Raw genomic sequence first — 20,056 nt, 5'->3', positions numbered from 1 at the left:
GTCTTCGTACTGCCACGCTACGAGCCGGCCGGCTAGCCTGCGAACATTCTCGTCGAGAATGCTAGCCGGCTAGCCGGCCGGCTCTAGCATTGGGCAGCGAACCCCTGGGGTTCTGGTAGCAGAGGACACGCTGTGCCTTTGTTCCGAGCCTCTCGAACCCTCTCTAATAGCTGTCCCGGACCCCAAAATGCTTATAAACGGGGAAAAAACGGCCGGTCGGTGAGATGTGCATCGACCTTTAACCGTTGAAAAGGAAACATGAGACCCCTGGGGTGACGGAGGAACCAGTGCGTGAGGTAAAGTGCGAACCAGCATTGCATCCGTTGGCCAACCTCACCCATTTGAAAACACTGGAAATAAATAATAACATGTATCACTCAATGAATACATATATAGAAACAACTTATAGTGATCATGAATAAATAACTTCTGTGAATTTGATTGCAAAATGGGAGAACATCGACTCGATAATTGCATAGGGTGGATAATAAAAATCTCCTTGTACATTTTAACCAAAGAACCCTCCCGCGCCCTAAAGAACAAATTCGGTCATTCAAAATAGGCAGAAGTTTACATCAAAATAGACAGTTTTTGCAAATATCTCGGAAAATAAAGAGACCGCCGTACTGTGCGGACAAATGGCCTGTTTTCGGGAAAACTAATCAAAATGTGTACTCCAAAGCTAATCGCCATAATACGTACTTACAACACACGGCACTGACACGAATGGCTGCTCTGAAGTGAATACTGGCCGACGCTCGCGAGCGAATGTTCGATGGCATTCCTTCGACCGCCTTCGGAACCGATCTTCGCTTCTTTCTCTGCAGCTTCCCGTGGACCATCGCCGCGCCGCCGCGTATACAATGTATGTTGGCGGTTCGTCGGCGTGCTCGTCGCTGCGCGATGCCCAGGCTGCCACATGTCCATTTTCATCTGTCTTTTTCGGCGGTTTATTTGACTTCGAATAATTTCCGGAGACGCGTTCGAATGCTGTAACGAGGACGAGCAGTCAAAGACTGGCGCGCGCGTTGCAATCAGGGGGCATAAGCTGAAATGCAAATAATTTAACCACTAAGTTGCTGGCCCCGAGCACTAGGCGGCGTTGGTGTTCCCCATCACGTGATGGGGGCACATGCGCAGAACGCTTGCTTTGCTCTGACTGACGCTAACGCTAACCGACGCTAACCTAGCGTCCAAGCGTCCTGTACAGTCCTGTAGCATCCATACTGTAATTCACTGGAATTGTAGAAGAAAATAAATGGATTTATAATAAATATTTATTTTTATATATTTCAAGCTGTATAAATTTCTACCCTTTCCACTTAAAAGATTAATTGTACGCGTGTACATGAAAGTACATATAGCTACAATAGAGTTGTGTGAGTCACGCGAGTATCTGTGTGTGAGTGAGTAGCGTTTGTATCTACATATATATACTGTTATTAGTTCGGGCCCCGAGCACTAGAGAGCGCTAAAATACTGGTCACTTTTATAACACGGCAGCTTGCACCCCCTGGTTGCAATGTATGTGGTTGTATCGCCCAATGACAAAGCAAGGATCAAATAAAACTATAGTCTATATATAGACACTTATGAATCGTAGTTCTTTTTAGACCTTTGAAATTTTGAATCATTTCATTTTTGGTTTAATTTAGCTTTACACATGAATTTATTGACTCTGTTGTAAACATTTATTTCATAATAAAAAAAGAGAGACCGAGGTGTGTGCATGAATAATAGTGGTAAAGTATTTTTAAGTTATAACATTCACAAAACATCGTATCCGGACCTAATCTAATCATACATTATCATTATTAGGATCATACTCTTATGCAAATGTACGTAGACTTTTTGACAGTGATACTGAAATAAATGTAATGTAACAATTACAATTTTTATTCTGTTATAACGTCTGACACCTGATCGTTCCATACTCCGGGTAAAAAAAAAAACATGTCCACTTAGGACCCTCCTCCCTATAAATATCCAACATTTAATAAAATTGAAAGATTCCCTTTTCAGTTCCTTTCTTATTCATTATCTAACACGCCGGTGTTTCCATCTCGTATTCATCAGTCAGCTACACATCTGTAGGTAATACCATACCTCGTCTATGGCACAGAAGAGGTATAAGAGTAGACCAATCACCATATGCGGTTTCGTGTCTCACATGTAAACAACTGCTTTTCTTACGCCCTCTACGCTGACGAACGATAAATGTTGGAACTAGATCTACAAAAATTATCAAATGTGGTCAAATACAAATGATTGACGAGTTATGTACATATCTGATGTTATGATCAGAGTTATGACTATATGTTCAAATTATATTTTTTAATTTGATGTCATTATGTTATATATCTACAATTATCTTTATCAATACAATATTAATAAATATAGATACCATGTTTCCAAATTATAGAAATACAATTTTCATAAATCTTGAACGTAAATAACATTTCTCCATACGTATAATTATTCGCATTTCTACAATTTTTTAACACTATTAATACGCATTCATTTTGAATATCTTTTGTAACTGAACTTGAAAAAGAAATTAAATTGAAATTTACTATATATTTCCATGTATATTTCATTTAAACAACATAAATTTTAGCTTTAAAGAATCATGTAAAATATCAATTAATATTAATTGTGAAATTCGAAAGAGTCAAGAATTAATTAATCAATAATTATGTAGTTGATCGTTTTTTGCGAGATGTCAATCTATTTCACTATTCACTCAGAACGTAGTTGTATTATTTTTTTGCACGTTTCTAATGAGAAAATAAACGACGAACGCAACGTACGACACGTACAAACACTACCGCATTCATCGAGCTCGATCACACTTGTTCAGTCGTGATGCCAGAATCGCGTGACGCCGCACAGTGGTGCCAAATGGCCAAAAAGCGGCAAAAAATCTGTAAAATGAAACTGTCCAACGAATTTGTTTGAAAATCTGTGGAAAGATTGCCACAGTTACAACGCTTATTTGGCAAAAAATTTTTGCACAAAGTTGTTAATATTAAGTAATATGGGCTAATCGAAAATCTCTGTTTTCTGCCCATTTTTTATTTATGGAAGCATAAAACAAATCCTTTAATAGATTTTGGTCTGGAACTAATCGTTTTGGCAAGGTGTAATATTGATCTAACTTTGTGCAAAAATTCATGAGACCCTTTCGTCACAATTTAAGTTTAAATATCAACTTTCAGAATTTCCAAGGGTGAATCGTGCGGAAGCTACGATTATTTGATTTTCCAGGTGAAATTTTTTAGGAATATTTCTAATTAATAAAGAAAAATGTGAAGTGCATATGATTTATTAATTTTTCATGTATACAAAAATATTTAATAACAATTTTTTTTATCTTACATAAATTATTTTTATAGCGTTCATTGGAGCACTACCAAAAAATACCTGTTGCATTTTTGCGACAGTGGTCCAGTGAACGAAAACTTTGTTTATTTAACATAAAAAATTGTTATTAAATATTTTTTAATATGTATGAATGTAATTTTTTTTATTATCTGATATGTATCCCTTAAAAATTCCACCTGAAACGTCAAATAATCGTGACTTCCGCGCGATTCATTTTTGGAAATTCCGAAAGTTGATATTTGAACTTAAATTGCAACGAAAGCATCTCGAAGTATCTCATGATTTTTTGCACAAAGCTAGATCAATATTATAACTTGTCAAAACGATTAGTTCCAAATCGAAGCTATTCAAAGGATTTTTTGTATTCCTCCATAAATAAAAAATGAGCGTAACGCAAAGGGGCTTCAGGTTAGTCCATATTACTTAATGTTAAACAACTTTTTTTGGAAAATTTTTTTTTGCCAGTTAATAGTTGAAGCCATTTGCAATAACCCATATGATTTGTAGATCCCTAAGTATTCAATTATAGGCGGAGTAATTACATAACTATCGCACTGAAAACTGATGAATTCTCAGGAACGAGGAAATGGTTATTTACCATGCGTATATCTCCATAAAACAAATTTTTTCAAAAATCTGACTGGCACATCATGCACGTACTATTAGGCTATACAAAAATAATTTCTTTTTATAAAAATCAAAAATTTATAAAAAGGATTTTTTGCCGCCTTGGCACCACTGTGCGCCATCCCACGTGAAGGGTTGGGGGGGGGGGGGCACTCTCTCGTACCGTCGTCTCCTTAAGGCTCGTACAGACCTGAACATTTCGACGAACATTGCGCCGAACAGCGAACGAAACGCAAGATCGCGCCCTTCGGTTCGCCGAAATGAATGTTGATTTTTGAGGTTCGGCGCGCCGTTCGGCGCAATGTTCGTCGAAATGTTCAGGTCTGTACGAGCCTTTACGTTGCTTCTACTATGCACGCGCTACACACAAGCGTACCCCTATTCTGTCCGTGTGAGCTGCCTGCTCGACTGTTCGACGCGTTCCACCGAATTCACGTTACCAAAGTTTCGAGCGCCTGAGCCGCAATCGATTCCCGGTTCGGCGAGGCGCACATTTTGCTACAACTTTTAAACTAAAAAAGATATCAATGCGAAATTTGGACTAGAAATCTTTTTTAAAGATCGGGTTTAATGGCGCATACTAAAATATGTTCTATATTTTTTACATAATTTTTTTTTGTTGATTTTTAAGACAGAGCCGGATAAGATGGTCAAAAGTGCCTCCAAACCAAATTAATTTTTAGTCGTACCATGCTCAACAAAAAATTACGAAAGTGTTCACGAGTATTCTACCTAATATCATACACGACTGAGATTTTTTCAGAATTTTTGGCTGCAAAATCAATTTTTAAACAAATCCGAATGCATAAAATTGCCGATTTTATATCGAAGTTTTCAGTTGAGCACGTTTATTGGTCTTATTTTTTATGGGTCGTATTTTTTACAGATTTTCCAGATTATGCAAACGCGTTTAAGAAAATTGGATAGTTGGATTTCCAATCATTTGGACAAAGTGCACATTTCGAATTGAAGTTTCAGAGATACCAGTTTTATAAAAATTCAGTAGTTAGATATTATTGAAACAATTTTTCCGAATTTTTTCAGAATTTTGTATAAATTGCATCGTCGTTAAAAAAAAAACAAAATCAATTATTTCGATGCCTTCTGATCGTTTTGTAGGTGTATTATGTAATATTGAACATTTTTATATTCAGGAAAACAGTGTAGAACCTGCAATATAAAATATTTTTTTTTGCGTTACATTTCAATATATGACTGTGACTCTCAACAGTTTCGGTTGGCGCTGGTCGTAACATCTCCGGCTGAGAATCTGTTGGTCCGGGATCGAATCCCGCATCGAATGAAAGTTTCAATTTTTAGATATTTTCAATACACCTTCAGAAAATTGTGGCGAATGAATTGATGAGGGACTTTTCCTGGTGAAAATGTGTCCAAACTGGAGTGTAATCGAACAATTTTTATTGATACTTAATGTTGATAGGGAATCGAGGATTATTGGCAATTTAAGCTTTTATATTTTTAATGGGAATAATAATTTTAATTCTAATAAGTTGTAGAGCTTATCCCGATGAAAACGAGTCCAAACACGACATCATTTGGACTATCTTTAATGAGATTGTAATTTTTATCGTAACATTACGTATCAGTGAAACTTGTTCGATTATACTGGAGTTTGACCTCATTTTCATCAGGAAAATCCCCTCCATTCGCTCGTCACAATTTTATGAGGATATGTTGAAAAATATAAAAGTTTAAACTTTCATTCGTGCGCGATTCTCCACCCGGTTACATTGTATGTCGTCTGTCGTCGCTGGGTCTTTGAAGCTCCGCGCTCGGCAAAAGTTATTCGAAGATTTATTCGAAGCCTTTGAATAAAAGATACAGATAAAAGATGAAAAAATTATTCGAAGTTCGAATAAATCCGCTTCGAATAAAAAAAATTATCTTTATTCGTCGGATAAATTCTCGTCGGATAAAAGTATTTATCTGATACTCGTCGGATAAAGATACTTTTTTTATTCGAACCTTCGAATAAAGATAAAGTATCTTTTATTCGAATCGTTATTTAAATAATTTTTCGGCGGAACGCGTCGAACAGTCGAGCTGGCAGCTCACACGGACAGAATAGAGGTACGCTTGTGTGTAGCGCGTGCGTAGTAGAAGCAACGTAAGGAGACGTACTGTTGCCTTCGTCGTTTATTTTCTCGATACAAACGTGAAAGAAAATAATGCAACTACGTTCTCAGTCAGTATTGAAATAGATTGACATCTTGCAAAAAAGATCAACTACATAATTATTGATTAATTAATTCTTAACTCTTTCGAATTTTACAACTAATATTAATTGATATTTTGGATGATTCTTTAAAGCTAAAGTTTATGTTTTTTAAATGAAATATACATGAAAATATATAGTAAATTTCAATTTAATTTCTTTTTCAAGTTCAGTTACAAAATATATTCAAAATGGTTTCGTATTAATAGTGTTAAAAAATTGTAGAAATGAGAATAATAATTATACGTACGGAGAATTGTTATTTACGTTCAAGGTTTATGAAAATTGTATTTCTATAATTTGGAAACGTAGTATCTATATTTATTAATATTGTATTGATAAAGATAACTGTAGATATATAACATAATGACATCAAATAAAAAAATATAATTTGAACCTATAGTCATAACATCAGATATGTACATAACCACCGACGAGATATATATAAAGACTGCCAGCCTTACGGGAGAATGTGTCGCTCGAAAAATGCGGTGTTTTCTACCGCACTCTAGGATAGATTTTGGCTGTAGTAAGAAACAGAAGGCCAACGACGGTATTTCGTCGGTACAGAAGACCACTAAGGAAATTCTCGTCGTTGAGAAGGTGAATCATCACGGACTAGGCCTGCAGCCAAGCTCGTATATGCGCGCCGAGCTCAGGTCGAGTCGAGCCGGGAGTCGCTTTTCGAGTCGAGTCGAGTACTCGCACGATGCGAGCTGCTCGCAACGAAGCGAACGGCTCGAAATAAAATCAGGCGTAAAATGACATGATGCGAGTTACAGCGGGAAGATCAGCACATCGATATTATCAAGCATTTTAGTATATTGACAATGCTAAATGTTTGCGATGTTTTATTATGTATTTTGATAGTGAAATGTAGATTCAGAATTTGTATAACCCTTATTGAAAATAATTATGCAATAACAACTATTTCCTAGATTTATGTAAATAACTAGCTGTGATCTGTAAAGAACGGTATTTTATATATTCCTTTATATTATACTCCGGTTCACTGTACAGTCGTAAAAATGTGTTGTCGCAAAATTGTTTATAATGTTGAAAATTAACGTTAAACCAAGTTGGAAGTTGGAAGTTCCAACAGCCTGTCATTCGGTACTGTACAAGTATAGGTGATAAGATTTAAAAGGGCATAGCCGATTAAGATGGTCAAAACAATTGGAACCGCAAAAAGATTCCATTTCAAACAGTATTGATTTCTTGATTTTCTGGAAATGACAGAAGTAGATTTCAAAATTCTTTTCACGGAATCTTACCAATTTTCACAGGCAATTTCATATCTGGCGGAAATCGTAGACGAACACAATAATATAAATATTCATTGCCTAATCAATGTTACTTCAATATTTTTAAAACATTAAAAAAATATTGTTAAAATCACATGAATAAATAATATAAGAAATTGAAAAAATAAAGATGATGTATGGGAAAAAACATTTACCACCGACGGGATAAGAACCCCAGCGTATCCGCTCCTTAGTTCGACGTCCGGCGATGTTACAAAACTTTACGAACATTCTGGTATATATCACACAAAATACAATTTATTCTTTCTCTTAAATCACATTTCTTAGGTCAAACAATTACTTGTTTCAATTTAATAATGCTAAAAATTACTTAATATATATCTGCGATAAAACCAACAAATGTAACTTTCCTCCTAATAGCAAAAACGTCGAAAAAATTCGGTTTTTATTGTTTTTTTTTGACGATGATGTCCCACAACAAAACATCTAAAAAAAATTGACGACACTGCCTGTTATAGTACTTTAACAAGGAACTAAACAGTAGAATAGCATGTTTTCAAATTTTTTGAGAAATTTGCATTTTTCCGATTTTTTTGGAGGTTTTCATTTTTTTTACGACCACAGTTTGTAACAAAAAAAAATCTGAAAAAATTATCAAAAATCAGCCTTAGAATCCAAAATATGTCACATTTTTTTCAGAATTTTAGAAAGCATCAGAGTGCGGGAAATACGCGGAGAAGCGCGAAATCTAATTTACCCTGTAACTAACCTCATGGGCAAGATAGGGGGTTGAAATTTTACTCAGAGGGGTTTTTCCTCTAAGGGCAGTTTTGACCATAAATCGGCTAGGCCCTTTTAAAAGGATCTTATCTTTTGCGAGCGCCGAGCTTCAAAGACCCGGCGACTGCCAAACGGCATACAATGTAAGCGGATGGAGAATCGCGCACGAATGAAAGTTTAAATTTTTAGATTTTTCAACATATCCTCATAAAATTTTGACGACCGATTGGAGGGGGTTTTCCTGATGAAAATGAGGTCAAATTCGAGTGTAATCGAACATGTTTTACTGGTACGTAATGTTACGATAAAAATTACAAAGACAATCCAAATGATGTCGTGTTTGGACTCATTTTGATCGGGATAAGCTCTACAACTCATTCGTATTAACAATATTGTCCTGATGAAAAACATAAAAGCGTAAATTGCCAATAATGCACGATTCTCCATCCGCTTACATTGTATGCCGTTTGGGAGTCGCAAAATACTAAATGCAGTCCAATTTGTACCGCGTTTAGTGTCATTTTAATCAGAAGAATGCCACGAATTAGTTGGCGCAAGTCCCATAAAAAAATAATGAAAAATAAAGAAGTTTTGCAATTGGATTGGTAGTTGTTTCACACCGATATCTCGTGACTCTACGAGCTCGGAACTTCAAATACCAGCGACCGACCAACAGCCTACAATGTAAGCAGATGGAGAATCGTGCATTATTGGCAATTTATGCTTGTATGTTTTTAATCAGAACAATATTGTTAAGACGAACGAGTTGTAGAGCTTGTTCCGAACCGTGTACACGGTTGCTCCAACAACAGTTGAAGATATGCGTCAGCGTATCATCACAGCATGTACGAATATCACGTCGGATATACTTATCAGAGTGCAACATTCCTTCAGAGCTCGTTTACAACAATGTATCGACGCAGACGGCCATCATTTCGAACATTTATAAAATACAGGTATTCTGCTTCCATATTTCAGTTTTATACGTTTTTTCTGTCCTTGACCTTGAATGACCTTGGACTAATTATAGTCACTGAATTCCTAATGAAAGGGACTATCATTGTAGGTGTTTAAAAAAGGGTGGTTCCATTTAAAAAAAGTCAAGGTGACCTTGATATCTCCAAAAAAATGACATAAAAACAAAATTTTTTTTGCATCGTGTCACCCCCATTGTACCATTCAACTTTGTCCTTATCATATTTTACGTATCTTTAGAAACAACAAAGATATTTGAGGTGCTAACGTTTGGTGACTCACCCTGTATACATGCTATTTACATTGGTCTTAATATTATTCGCCTATTTACCTAGTTCCTTGATCTGATTGTTAACTATATACAGCGTCCGTATTTTACAATGTTGTTCTTTATAACGGTAGCGGCGCGAGACATTTTACCGACCGTTTGTATTCGCCTTTCGCGGTTCTTATTGTGACTACCCTAACTATGTCGTCTTGTCCGGGATGAAGTTTGGAAACCCGTGCGAGGGTCCATTGCATTGCAGGGAAATTGTCGTCCCGCACTCTTACGATACTGCCTATTTCTATTTTTTCGGGTTTATGTTTATGCCATTTTTTACGTGTGGTCAACTCGTGGAGGTATTCCTTCCTCCATCGTTGCCAGAAATGATGTCGCATTTTTTGCACATGCTGCCAGGACGACAATCGACCGGATGGAATGTTTGATATTTCGTAATCGGGTATGCCATTTAACGTATCACCAATCAAGAAGTGTGCTGGTGTCAAAACGGATAAATCGTTTGGGTCGGAGGACAGAGGTGTTAACGGCCGTGAGTTGAGAATCGCTTCAATTTGATTGATATATGTTAATAACGTTTCGTACGATAACAAGGTGTCGCCTATTACTCGTGTTAAATGAAACTTTAGTGATTTTACGGCAGCTTCCCAAAGTCCGCCGAAATGCGGGGATCGCGGTGGGATGACGTGCCATTTTATGGATTCGTTGGCCAATATGTTCCCTGATTATCCGCAATCTTAATCAACGCGGTCGATAACAATACTTTCGAAGGAATATTAATAGAGTTTAATGAGGTTTTTGGAGTTTGTGTGGCCTGATTCGAATTCTGCGTGTCTTTTTTGAAAATATCTCGAGATCTAATAATTTTTTTGCCATGGTACCCTAATCATTTTTTACGTAGAATGAACGGAAGAATCGATATGTGCAAAAAAATATGCATTTCTATTTAAAGAAATGATGCAATTGTTAATTGCACATGCACTGCTGCATCTAAAAAAAATTTAAAGGCCCACAGATGTAGTGCTCTTCGAACCATTTATCTTTCTTCTTTATCATTTTTTCGTAAATGCAATAATAACGGAGTTATGACTTAAAACAATTGCGTGGATCACCCTGTATATACAGTGAGTGTAAAAAGTATTCGCACACCTCTTGTAGGCGTTGTAAAAAACCATGTATTTCTCTATGTAATTGCACACATGTTTATAAAACGAAACATAATTGTAATTTTTATATATTTTAACTACATACTGTCACATAAATACACTTGAAAAAGTTTAACGTTAACGAGAAAAATTAGAAACTATGAGACGTGTCTCTAAATTGGCGCGCAAAAAGTATTCGTACAGGTACTAGAATGTACTCGAAAGGCGTCCGATTGTTTATATTATGGTTTAGCGGGACCCGACAAATAATCAGACAGGGTCTTTGATGAACAGTCTAGTGGCAACCTTCTGCAAAACCAGTCAATTTTTATAACATTCGGTAAAATGGGTCATAAAGATAAGGAAACAAGTGAGACTGAAAGAAAAATTATTATACAACTGCATAATCAGTGTAAATCATTGCGAGAAATAGCAAAAACAATTAATAGGCCACACAGCACTATACAAGGAATTATAGATCGATATGGTGAACGAAAAACCAATAAAAATAAAGCGAAATCTGGTCGCCCTCGAAAACTTAGTTTACGCGATGAACGTTTTATAGTGCGTGAAATAAAAACAAATCCTAAAATTAGTGCCCCTAAGATCGCTGCTGAGCTTGCAAACAACGCTGGAGTAAGTGTATGTTTCAGCACTATTCGTAATTGTTTACGAAATAATGAATACCACGGCCGAGTTGCTCGCGAGAATTATTTCGTAAATGCCGCAAATAGAAAAAAGAGACTTGATTTCGCGAAAAATAATATTAATAAGCCTATCGAGTTTTGGCGAAGAGTCATATTTACTGATGAAAGTAAATTTAATGTTTTTAGCTCTGATGGCAAGTGTACGGTCTGGAGGAAGAAAAATACAGAGCTACAAAAAGAAAATCTACGTCCCACAGTAAAACACGGCGGAGGTTTGGTTTATGATTTGGGATTGTATGAGTGCTGCTGGAGTGGGGTCATTACACTTCATCGAGGGAATCATGGACCACAAAATATACCTAAACATACTAAAAACCCATATTGTAAGTAGTGCAGAAAAAATGGGTATAAAAGACAAGTTTATCTTCACTCAAGGCAATGACCTCAAACATACAGCACGCAACACAAGAAAGTGGTTGCTTTATAACACACCGCAATATTTGAAAACACCTCCACAATCACCGGATATTAATCCGATCGAAAATTTATGGGATCTGTGTGATAAAAAAACTCCGAACCCGGCATATTTCAAGTAAAGAACAATTAAAACTTTCTGTTCAAGAGGAATGGTGCATTATTACAGACGAAATCCCATCCAATTTAGTGGATTCAATGCCAAGAAGACTGGACGCAATTATACAGTCGAAAGGCTATCCAACGAAATATTAATTTAATTTATTTTCGCCAATTATAACACGTTTATTGCTAAATTTGTTACGTGTACGAATACTTTTTGCATGCTAATTTTTAGAGACTTCAGACTGTTTTTAATATATCTCATTAACGTTAACTTTTCGTTAATTTATTTATGTCACATTTTGCAGTTGAAACATATAATAATCGTAATTGTGTTTTTGTTTTATAAAAGAATGTACAATTACATAAAGAAATATATGGTTTTCTAAATCTATAAGAGGTGTACGAATACTTTTTACACTCACTGTATATATATAATTGCGAGAAGTGCCCGAAAACAGGCCATTTGTCCGCACTGTGCGGCGGTCTGTTTATTTTCCGAGATATTCGCAAAAAACTGTCTATTTTGATGAAAAATTCTGCCTATTTTGAATTACCGAATTTGTTGTTTAGGGCAGGGGAGGGTTCTTTCGGTAAAATCCACAAGGGCATTTTTATTATCCCCCCTATGAAATTATCGTGTCGAAAGGGTTAATGTTCTTCCACTTTGCAATCAAATTCGCAGAAGTAATCTATTCATGATCACTATAAGCTGTTTCTATACTATATGTATCGATTGCCAAATGATTCCTTCAAATATCTCGATGCTTTAAATTTGACTGTGATTTCGGACCTGACATGAGTATAGAAATGCTGCGAGTGGAAATACTGGAACATTTCGGCAAGAAAAAAACGTAGATAAAGCGAATATATACGAAATAGACATAATAAAGGATTTATTTTGTACATATTAAGAAGCAATATTTTATTCACTATATTGTCTTTTAATCTATTTCTTTTTTTTTACTAATTATTTCGCCAGTCTTTGAGAATACTCCTTCGGAAGGAACAGATGTTGCCATAACACAAAGATACTCCTTTGCAAGCTTTGATAGTGTTACGTCCCAAGTGGTATGAATTACGATCTTAAGAGGATAGGACGCAGTTTCGAACCTACCTGCATACACCGGCTATGGTTCGGGAAATTGAGGATCGTTTAAGTAACTTTGTACCCTTATTTTGAAAACAACAAAATTATTGATTTATTCAAAGTGTGGTTCTGAATCAGAGATTACAAATTTGATTTTACAAATATGGTTTATATAGCGCATATACTGGAGTGCTTACAAATAGTTTGATTATAATAATAATAATAATAATATTAATATTACCGTGATCACGGGTTCGGATTCGGTTACAATATACTCCGACTGCTGACACTGGTCTTTGAAACGGTTTGTCGCGAAACAACTGAACGAACTATTTTAACTTCACAAGAGACTACTGTACTATTGACTATGACTGAATAACTGATTGTTCACGATTGCCTGACTGACTGACTGACTGTTTATAACTGAATTTTAGGAGTTGGTCCCCCTTTTTATAAGATGCACAATCCTTTGTTTTTCAAAGATGCTGGCACAGGAGTCTCTACCTTGCATCTTTTAATCTTCTTGATGTCTCCTGACTAGTCAGCTGTATGCCGACAGGATCTTTTTACCATGAAGTCGGCGTCTTTTCTTATAATTTGGCATAATTGGACACCTTTCCTGTTTGTTCTCAGCGTGTAAACTGAGAACGCTTATCTGCGAGTCTTGCAGGAAGAAAAGTTGGAGTCGTTTCACGTGCTACCTTACTGCGTAGAATTTTTAACATATATCCTAATCCTATTTTTACTTCTCCTCGTGCGACATCATCGGTTGTCCATGATAATTCATAATAATTCTTCATCTGAGGGTTTATTCGTTGGCGGTCGAACCACCGGACGTTCACTGCCTCTGTCTGCTGGGACTGTGATTGACTGCAATTCTGTTCCCCGCGGGGAAAAAAAAACAGTAATAATCTATCTATCTATTATAATGTATCTATCTATTATAATCTATCTATCCATCTATCTGTGCATTGTGCGGCCACTTCTTACTTACAGTAACGAGCAAAACTGAGTCAACACTATTTCAAGCAACATAACTTTCTAAAAATTAGATCAAATGACTTGAATTTTATTGAGAAGTTAGAAGGATTAGTTTATTAGACGAGGTGTAAAAAATTTTTGAAAAAAATTTGAATTGGTCGGAATCGCAAACAAATAGTAAAAGTTGGTTTTTTCAGGCTCTTTTATCTGAGCCTGTATTGAAAATTTAAAGAATGTATTTGATTCGCTCGAATAAATTATGTCCATGCTGAAAATTTCACCGGTATTGACTTATTCGTTTACGAGTTATAAACGATTAAAAATGCGATTTTAAGTCGGAAATCGTGAAAAATGGCAATTTTTCCACTTTTTGTCTAAAGGGTGTGTGCCTGGATCACGCGAGTACTCAACAGCACAGAACGCTTCACGATTTTGCGTGTTATCCTTGCGCAGGGACCATGCTAATCTTCTCTGTATCGTTTCAAATTTAGTATATGTGCTGTCGAAGCAATTACACATGTCAGACACAACCTCCATAATTTCCAACCAGGGCGTTTGATATGTCCCACCGGATATCTGGTGCAGCGAACGGACGATTATCGTCTGTGAGTTATGCACGATCTAACCACGAAATTATACTAAAGGCATAGAACATGTCAAGACACAACACAATCGTCCTACATATTTCATCGTCCATTACACAAGTATATATCATCGGAATTATATCATATTTGGTTTAGTTTTAATCAGAAGCATGTTGGTAAATATGTTGGTAAAAGTTTCATAAAAAAAATAATGACAAATAAAGAAGTTTTGTAACTGGATTCGATTAGTCTTCTGGTCTCACACCGATATAGCCGACAATGTGTGGCACACTTCTCGGCGACGACGGCTCTTGACCTTTGCTGTTTTCGCCGTTTTCACGTCAGTAGCGTTTTCAAGTTATAGGTTTCTTATGACTTGAAGACGGTACGACGGTTTCCAGCGTTCCCTGTGTAGTTCAAATGGGACGCTCGGCGAGAACCTCCGATTTCGTATCTTGTCAGTAAAAACGGCGGACTGACAAACAACGAGATTTCACTGTAATAGGCAGTCCTTATAGTAATAGGTATATATTATCTGTAGGGAGTTTTCTATTTTTTAAATATTTACCTCTTTGTGTATGCACAGGATCACGAGCAGGTTGAGCCCATTTACGAGCAGACCCAGGAGGGAGCACAGCAGGATGGGCACGTCAACAAAAGAAGCCGCCATGTTCGAGTCTCTTGCTGAAACACGCCATTCGTAGCTTTATCTTAGTATTAAATAACGAATTTGTACGGTGTCACGTTGCCCTGATTTTCGGCCCGTCCGACGGGAGAAAAACCCGGGCAACGGCGGGTTTTTACAGACCGTGAGGCCGGGCCACGTTCGGCCGCGCGAAACGTGGTCCACCCGGGACAAACGGCGCACAGTGGTGCCAAGGCGGCAAAAAGTCCATTTTATAAATTTTCGATTTTTATAAAAAAAAATTATTTCTGTATAGCCTAATAGTGCGTGCATGATGAGCCAAAGTCAGATTTTTGAAAAAAAATTTCTTACGGAGATATACGCATGGTAAATAACCATTTCCTCGCTCCTGGGAATCCATCAGTTTTCAGTGCGAAAGTTATGTAATTACTCCGCCTATAATTGAATACTAAGGGGTCTACAAATCATATGGGTCATTGCAAATGGTTTTAACTATTGACTGGAAAAAAGAGTTTTCCAAAAAAAGTTGTTTAACATTAAGTAATATGGACTAACCTGAAGCCCCTTTGCGTTACGCTCATTTTTTATTTATGCGGAATACAAAAAATCCTTTGAAAAGCTTCGATCTGGAACTAATCGTTTTGGCAAGTTATAATATTGATCTAGCTTTTTGCAAAAAATCACGAGATACTTTGAGATGCTTTCGCGGCAATTTAAGTTCAAATATCAACTTTCGGAATTTCCAAGAATGAATCGCACGGAAGTCATGATTATTTGATGTTTCAGGTGAAATTTTTAAGGGTTACATATCGGATAAGAAAAAAAAAGTGACATTCATACATATAAAAAGATATTTAATAACAATTTTTTATGTTAAATAAACGAAGTTTTCGTTCACTGGACTACTGTCGCAAAAATGCAACAGGTATTTTGTGGTAATGCTCCAATGAACGCTGTAAAAATAATTTATGTCAGATAAAAAAAATTGTTATTAAATATTTTCTTATACATAAAAAATTAATAAATCGTATGCACTTCTCATTTTTCTTTATTATTTAGAAATATTCCTAAAAAATTTCACCTGGAACATCAAATAATCGTAACGTCCGGAAAATTCACTCTTGGAAATTCTGAAAGTTGATATTTAAACTTAAATTGCGTCGAAAGCATCTCGAAGTATCTCTTAAAATTTTACACAAAGCTAGATCAATATTACACCTTGCCAAAACGATTAGTTCCAGACCAAAATCTATTAAAGGATTTGTTGGATGCTTCCATAAATAAAAAATGGGCAGAAAACAGAGATTTTCGATTAGCACATATTACTTAATGTTGACAACTTTTTACAAAAATTTTTTTGCCAAATAAGCGTCGTACCTGTGGCAATCTCTCCACAAATTTTCAAACAAATTCGTTGGATAGTTTCGTTTTTACAGATTTTTTGCCGCTTTTTGGCCATTTGGCACCACTGTGCGGCGTCTCGTCGACTCGATTTTCGCGACGGTTCTCTCAAGTTCGGTACTCAGAACGGGCGCCAGGCACGAGGACGGTGCCACACGAAAAATTACGCTAAGACGCGAATCGGCCGCCGCGATCTCGATTCGACGAGCACCGCGCGATATCCTGGAAAGCCCCTACACGGGTCAGGGTTCTACGTGAAAGAAGGACGGGGCATTCCCCGCGGCGGGAAAGTTGCTCAGAATTACGACACACGAAAGTGGGCTTCTACTTTACATTTATTGTCGTTCGGGTGTTACAAAAAGCTGCCGGCAAAACCCGGCAGCGGTGGTCCGAGAAGCCCGCACGATTGTACAAAATACACGACGGATGGACGGTCGCTCGCGCTTATCGTACCCGAAACACAGCTTCTCGCAGGTGTATTCGGCAGCTGCCCTCAAATCGTTATCATACGCCGCAAACTGTTACTTATTATAGGCAACCGTTAAGGTCCAGCTTTCCCAGGTGGCCTTGATCCGCCACAGTGTGCGTGCCTGCCGTGTGCGTGTGCCATGGTGTGCCGCACACAACGCTAGATCGTACAAGATTGCAAGGGTTCGGGAGGCGTCAATTTATGGCTCGATAATGTAAAGATGGGGCATGTCAGTGGTCAAAAGCGGTAGATGAAGTGTACTTGCTCGTGCATGGACGGGAAAGACCAGTGATTTCGGCTTTCCTCACGTCGATCACTCCGTCGCGATTAATTAAAGCCGCGCTCGGTTATTTGTAAGAGGTGAGGTGTTTTGAGTGTTACTTCAACAACTTGTTAATAACAATAACTTTAATAACGGTAACGTGTACAAAACATGTAGCGGAAACGAGGAGTGTATGTTTAAAGTGCCGGAAGATTTGCTGAAGACTGGCGACGCGCTCGCAAAGATGGATATTTAAGGGCTGTAATTCTATGGTGGGGGTGGTAAAATGAGAGGAGAGAATGGGTGTGAGGATGGTGAGATTTTCCAGACGCGCTGTCCTAAAATGCGTGGAAAACTCGGACGAGTCCCGTCGCTTCGGGTTCACGACTCTTCGACCCTTAGACTAATTTATGGTCGGGGTTCGAAGTGCTTGGCGTTGCGTGTGCTGAATGTTATTGGGAGGAAGTTGGTTTTTAGGATTCGACATTGACCAGGCGCAGTCTTTGATTGTTTCTGTTCTGGCATTCGAGAGTCTAGGAAGAGTCCCGTCGCGTCGGGCATAAGGGTTTTCGCTCCTTGAGGTAATTTATTGCGGATGGTCGCAGTGATTGTATTTCTGTCTGACATTCGAGAACTCTTTTATGGGTCTCGCATTTCGTTGCGTCCTAACATGAAGGATAAATCTAGAGCGTTTGCCACCAGGCAGGTCCTACTTTTGCGTTGTCGAGCAACATTTTGCATTATTCGGTCGCATGATGCCGAATGCCCGAAATCTGCTATGCAGATGACACCCTGATTTATGCCGTGGGGGAGGACTGGAGGAGGACCAGGCACCACGGTGAGGCCGTCCTGGACTGCATGGTCGGGCGAATTCGGAGGATGGGGCTGACCGTGGCCGCCGCAAAGACCGAGGCGATCTGGTGGTATGGATCGCCTCGGCCGTGGCGGCTACCCCGTGGTCAAGACCTCCGGATTCGCGTCGCTAAAACCTCCGTCGAGATCGGGCCCAGGATGAGGTACCTGGGCCTGGTCATAGACGGCCGCTGGCGATTCGAAGGACACTTCGGGCTCCTCGCCCCCCGACTGGAGAGGAACGGCAGCCGCCTCGGCAAGCTCAATCCGAAGGCTCCAGGGATGGGGACACCGGGTGGGCCCCTCCGCCCGGGGTCTTATAGCGTAGGCAGTGGGGGAGGTTAAAACCTCCCCCGGGGTATGATGATAGCTGGGAGGTGTCCTGTTGAGTACACGCGCGATCCAGGCACCTTCCATTTAGCTTAGGTGGGCGTGGGTTTTTTAGTGGGTAGCCCCTTGGGGATCTTTCCCCAAGGGGTAGTCCCACATAACCCCGACTCCCCCCAGGGGGTCGGGGTATGCGTAACGTCATTTTCCCCACGGAAAAAAGGGGGGGACGTGGGCAAATTTTGAAGCATAAACCTCGTTTTCATAATATCCCTAATAATATTTTTACTTGACAGAAACATATACAATAATACCTCCCGACCCCAATATAACACTAGATTTATTATTAACAATAAGTAATGTGCCGACTAAAGATAAAAGATTTAATAGACAAGTCGATGCACTTAATCCATGTAAAAAAAATGTTAAGGAGATAAGTAATACAGCCCGTAGATGACTAAAGGCCGAAAGTACTCCAAAAATATTTTTCCGGAAAATTATTAAAAAATAGTTTAAACATAGTTAAAAAATGTTTTTACAACAGCGTAACAACAATCATACGGTTAGAAATCGAAAAAACATCTAATTAAAGAAAAAAAAAATTGGACCCGGGCGAGATCCGAACCTGGTCCATAGCTACAGCACCAACCGGCGCCGTTGAAAATACCTTCGAAATATTGGGATATATCCTGCGTAGTATAATTGTTGTTTTTTGTATTACGCAATTTTTAAAGTCTGGACGATGTTTCCCTGAACTTAGAGATGTTTAATATTACATAATATATTTTTACGATAATCATAACTTAGTGTTTCACGGAAAAAACGCCGAAAAAAGTGGTTTTTATTTTTTCCTACTATGACGCACCAATCGCAGGAATTTGAAAAAAATTGAGCATAATACTTAGGGCAATATCTAATTGCCAAATTAATTCTGTTCTAGTGTCTCTTCGATTTCCATATGAAATCTGCATTTTTTCGATTTTTACAGCCAGAGTTTGCAACCGAAAAATCTGAAAACGACTCAAAGTATGTGGTTTGGTGTCCGAAACGTGTCAGATTTTTTTCAGAATTTTAAATGGGGAAAATGGGCCAAAAACTGGATTTTCGTTTTTCCTCTATAACTACCCTTACAGATGTGCTATAGATGTGGTAGGCTATCGAATGACGCAAATTGGAATAAAATCCCTTCCAGGGCACATTTGACCCCCAAAACCGGCTATAGCCTTACTAAACATTTCAGTATTGCACCAGTAAATTCTACCATTTTCGTATGTATAGCATGAAAAAATATATATAGAAGGGAAATATTCTAGAAGAAATTTTTCGTTTTGCAGTTAAAATGGCTTCGTGTGCAAAGGGTTAAAAGGTACCTGGCTCTTCTCCAGTGTTTATTTTTACGATATTCACGTTCGAACTGTGTGTACATTGCTACGCAACTGGTTATCATGGCGTCCATTGGTGAAAAATATTCTATGTCAGTGTGAGACCTTGTGCGCTCTTAGCGTCTGTTTTAAAATTTGTTCTGCTCG

General features: G+C 37.9%; 1 protein-coding gene, 1 long non-coding RNA gene and 1 other non-coding gene across 3 annotated transcripts in view; 1 reads left to right on the top strand and 2 right to left on the bottom strand.

The window, feature by feature from the left end:
- Positions 1-208: 208 nt before the first annotated feature.
- Positions 209-807, bottom strand: LOC143363910 (uncharacterized). The gene is made up of 2 exons (XR_013083943.1): positions 703-807; positions 209-350 (listed from the first exon to the last, which is right to left on the bottom strand). It is a non-coding gene; the product is annotated as an uncharacterized LOC143363910 (long non-coding RNA).
- A 541-nt stretch (positions 808-1,348) lies between these two features.
- The window catches only part of LOC143363906 (uncharacterized), a 50,220-nt gene continuing 31,512 nt past the window's right edge, over positions 1,349-20,056 (top strand). The window contains exons 1-5 of the mRNA XM_076804437.1: positions 1,349-1,402; positions 1,447-1,524; positions 2,095-2,127; positions 9,603-9,692; positions 9,795-10,079. Of these exons, the coding sequence (XP_076660552.1) occupies positions 1,349-1,402; positions 1,447-1,524; positions 2,095-2,127; positions 9,603-9,692; positions 9,795-10,079 (540 nt within the window). The remainder of the gene's footprint in view (positions 1,403-1,446; positions 1,525-2,094; positions 2,128-9,602; positions 9,693-9,794; positions 10,080-20,056) is intronic.
- Positions 14,395-14,503, bottom strand: LOC143363913 (U6 spliceosomal RNA). Its single transcript, XR_013083945.1, has one exon. It is a non-coding gene; the product is annotated as a U6 spliceosomal RNA (small nuclear RNA).

This window comes from Halictus rubicundus, unplaced genomic scaffold, assembly GCF_050948215.1.
Source record: "Halictus rubicundus isolate RS-2024b unplaced genomic scaffold, iyHalRubi1_principal scaffold0168, whole genome shotgun sequence".
Classification (NCBI taxonomy): domain Eukaryota; kingdom Metazoa; phylum Arthropoda; class Insecta; order Hymenoptera; family Halictidae; genus Halictus; species Halictus rubicundus.
The sequence above is the reverse complement of the archived record's forward strand: the minus strand, read 5'-3'. Positions and strand labels throughout refer to the sequence as shown.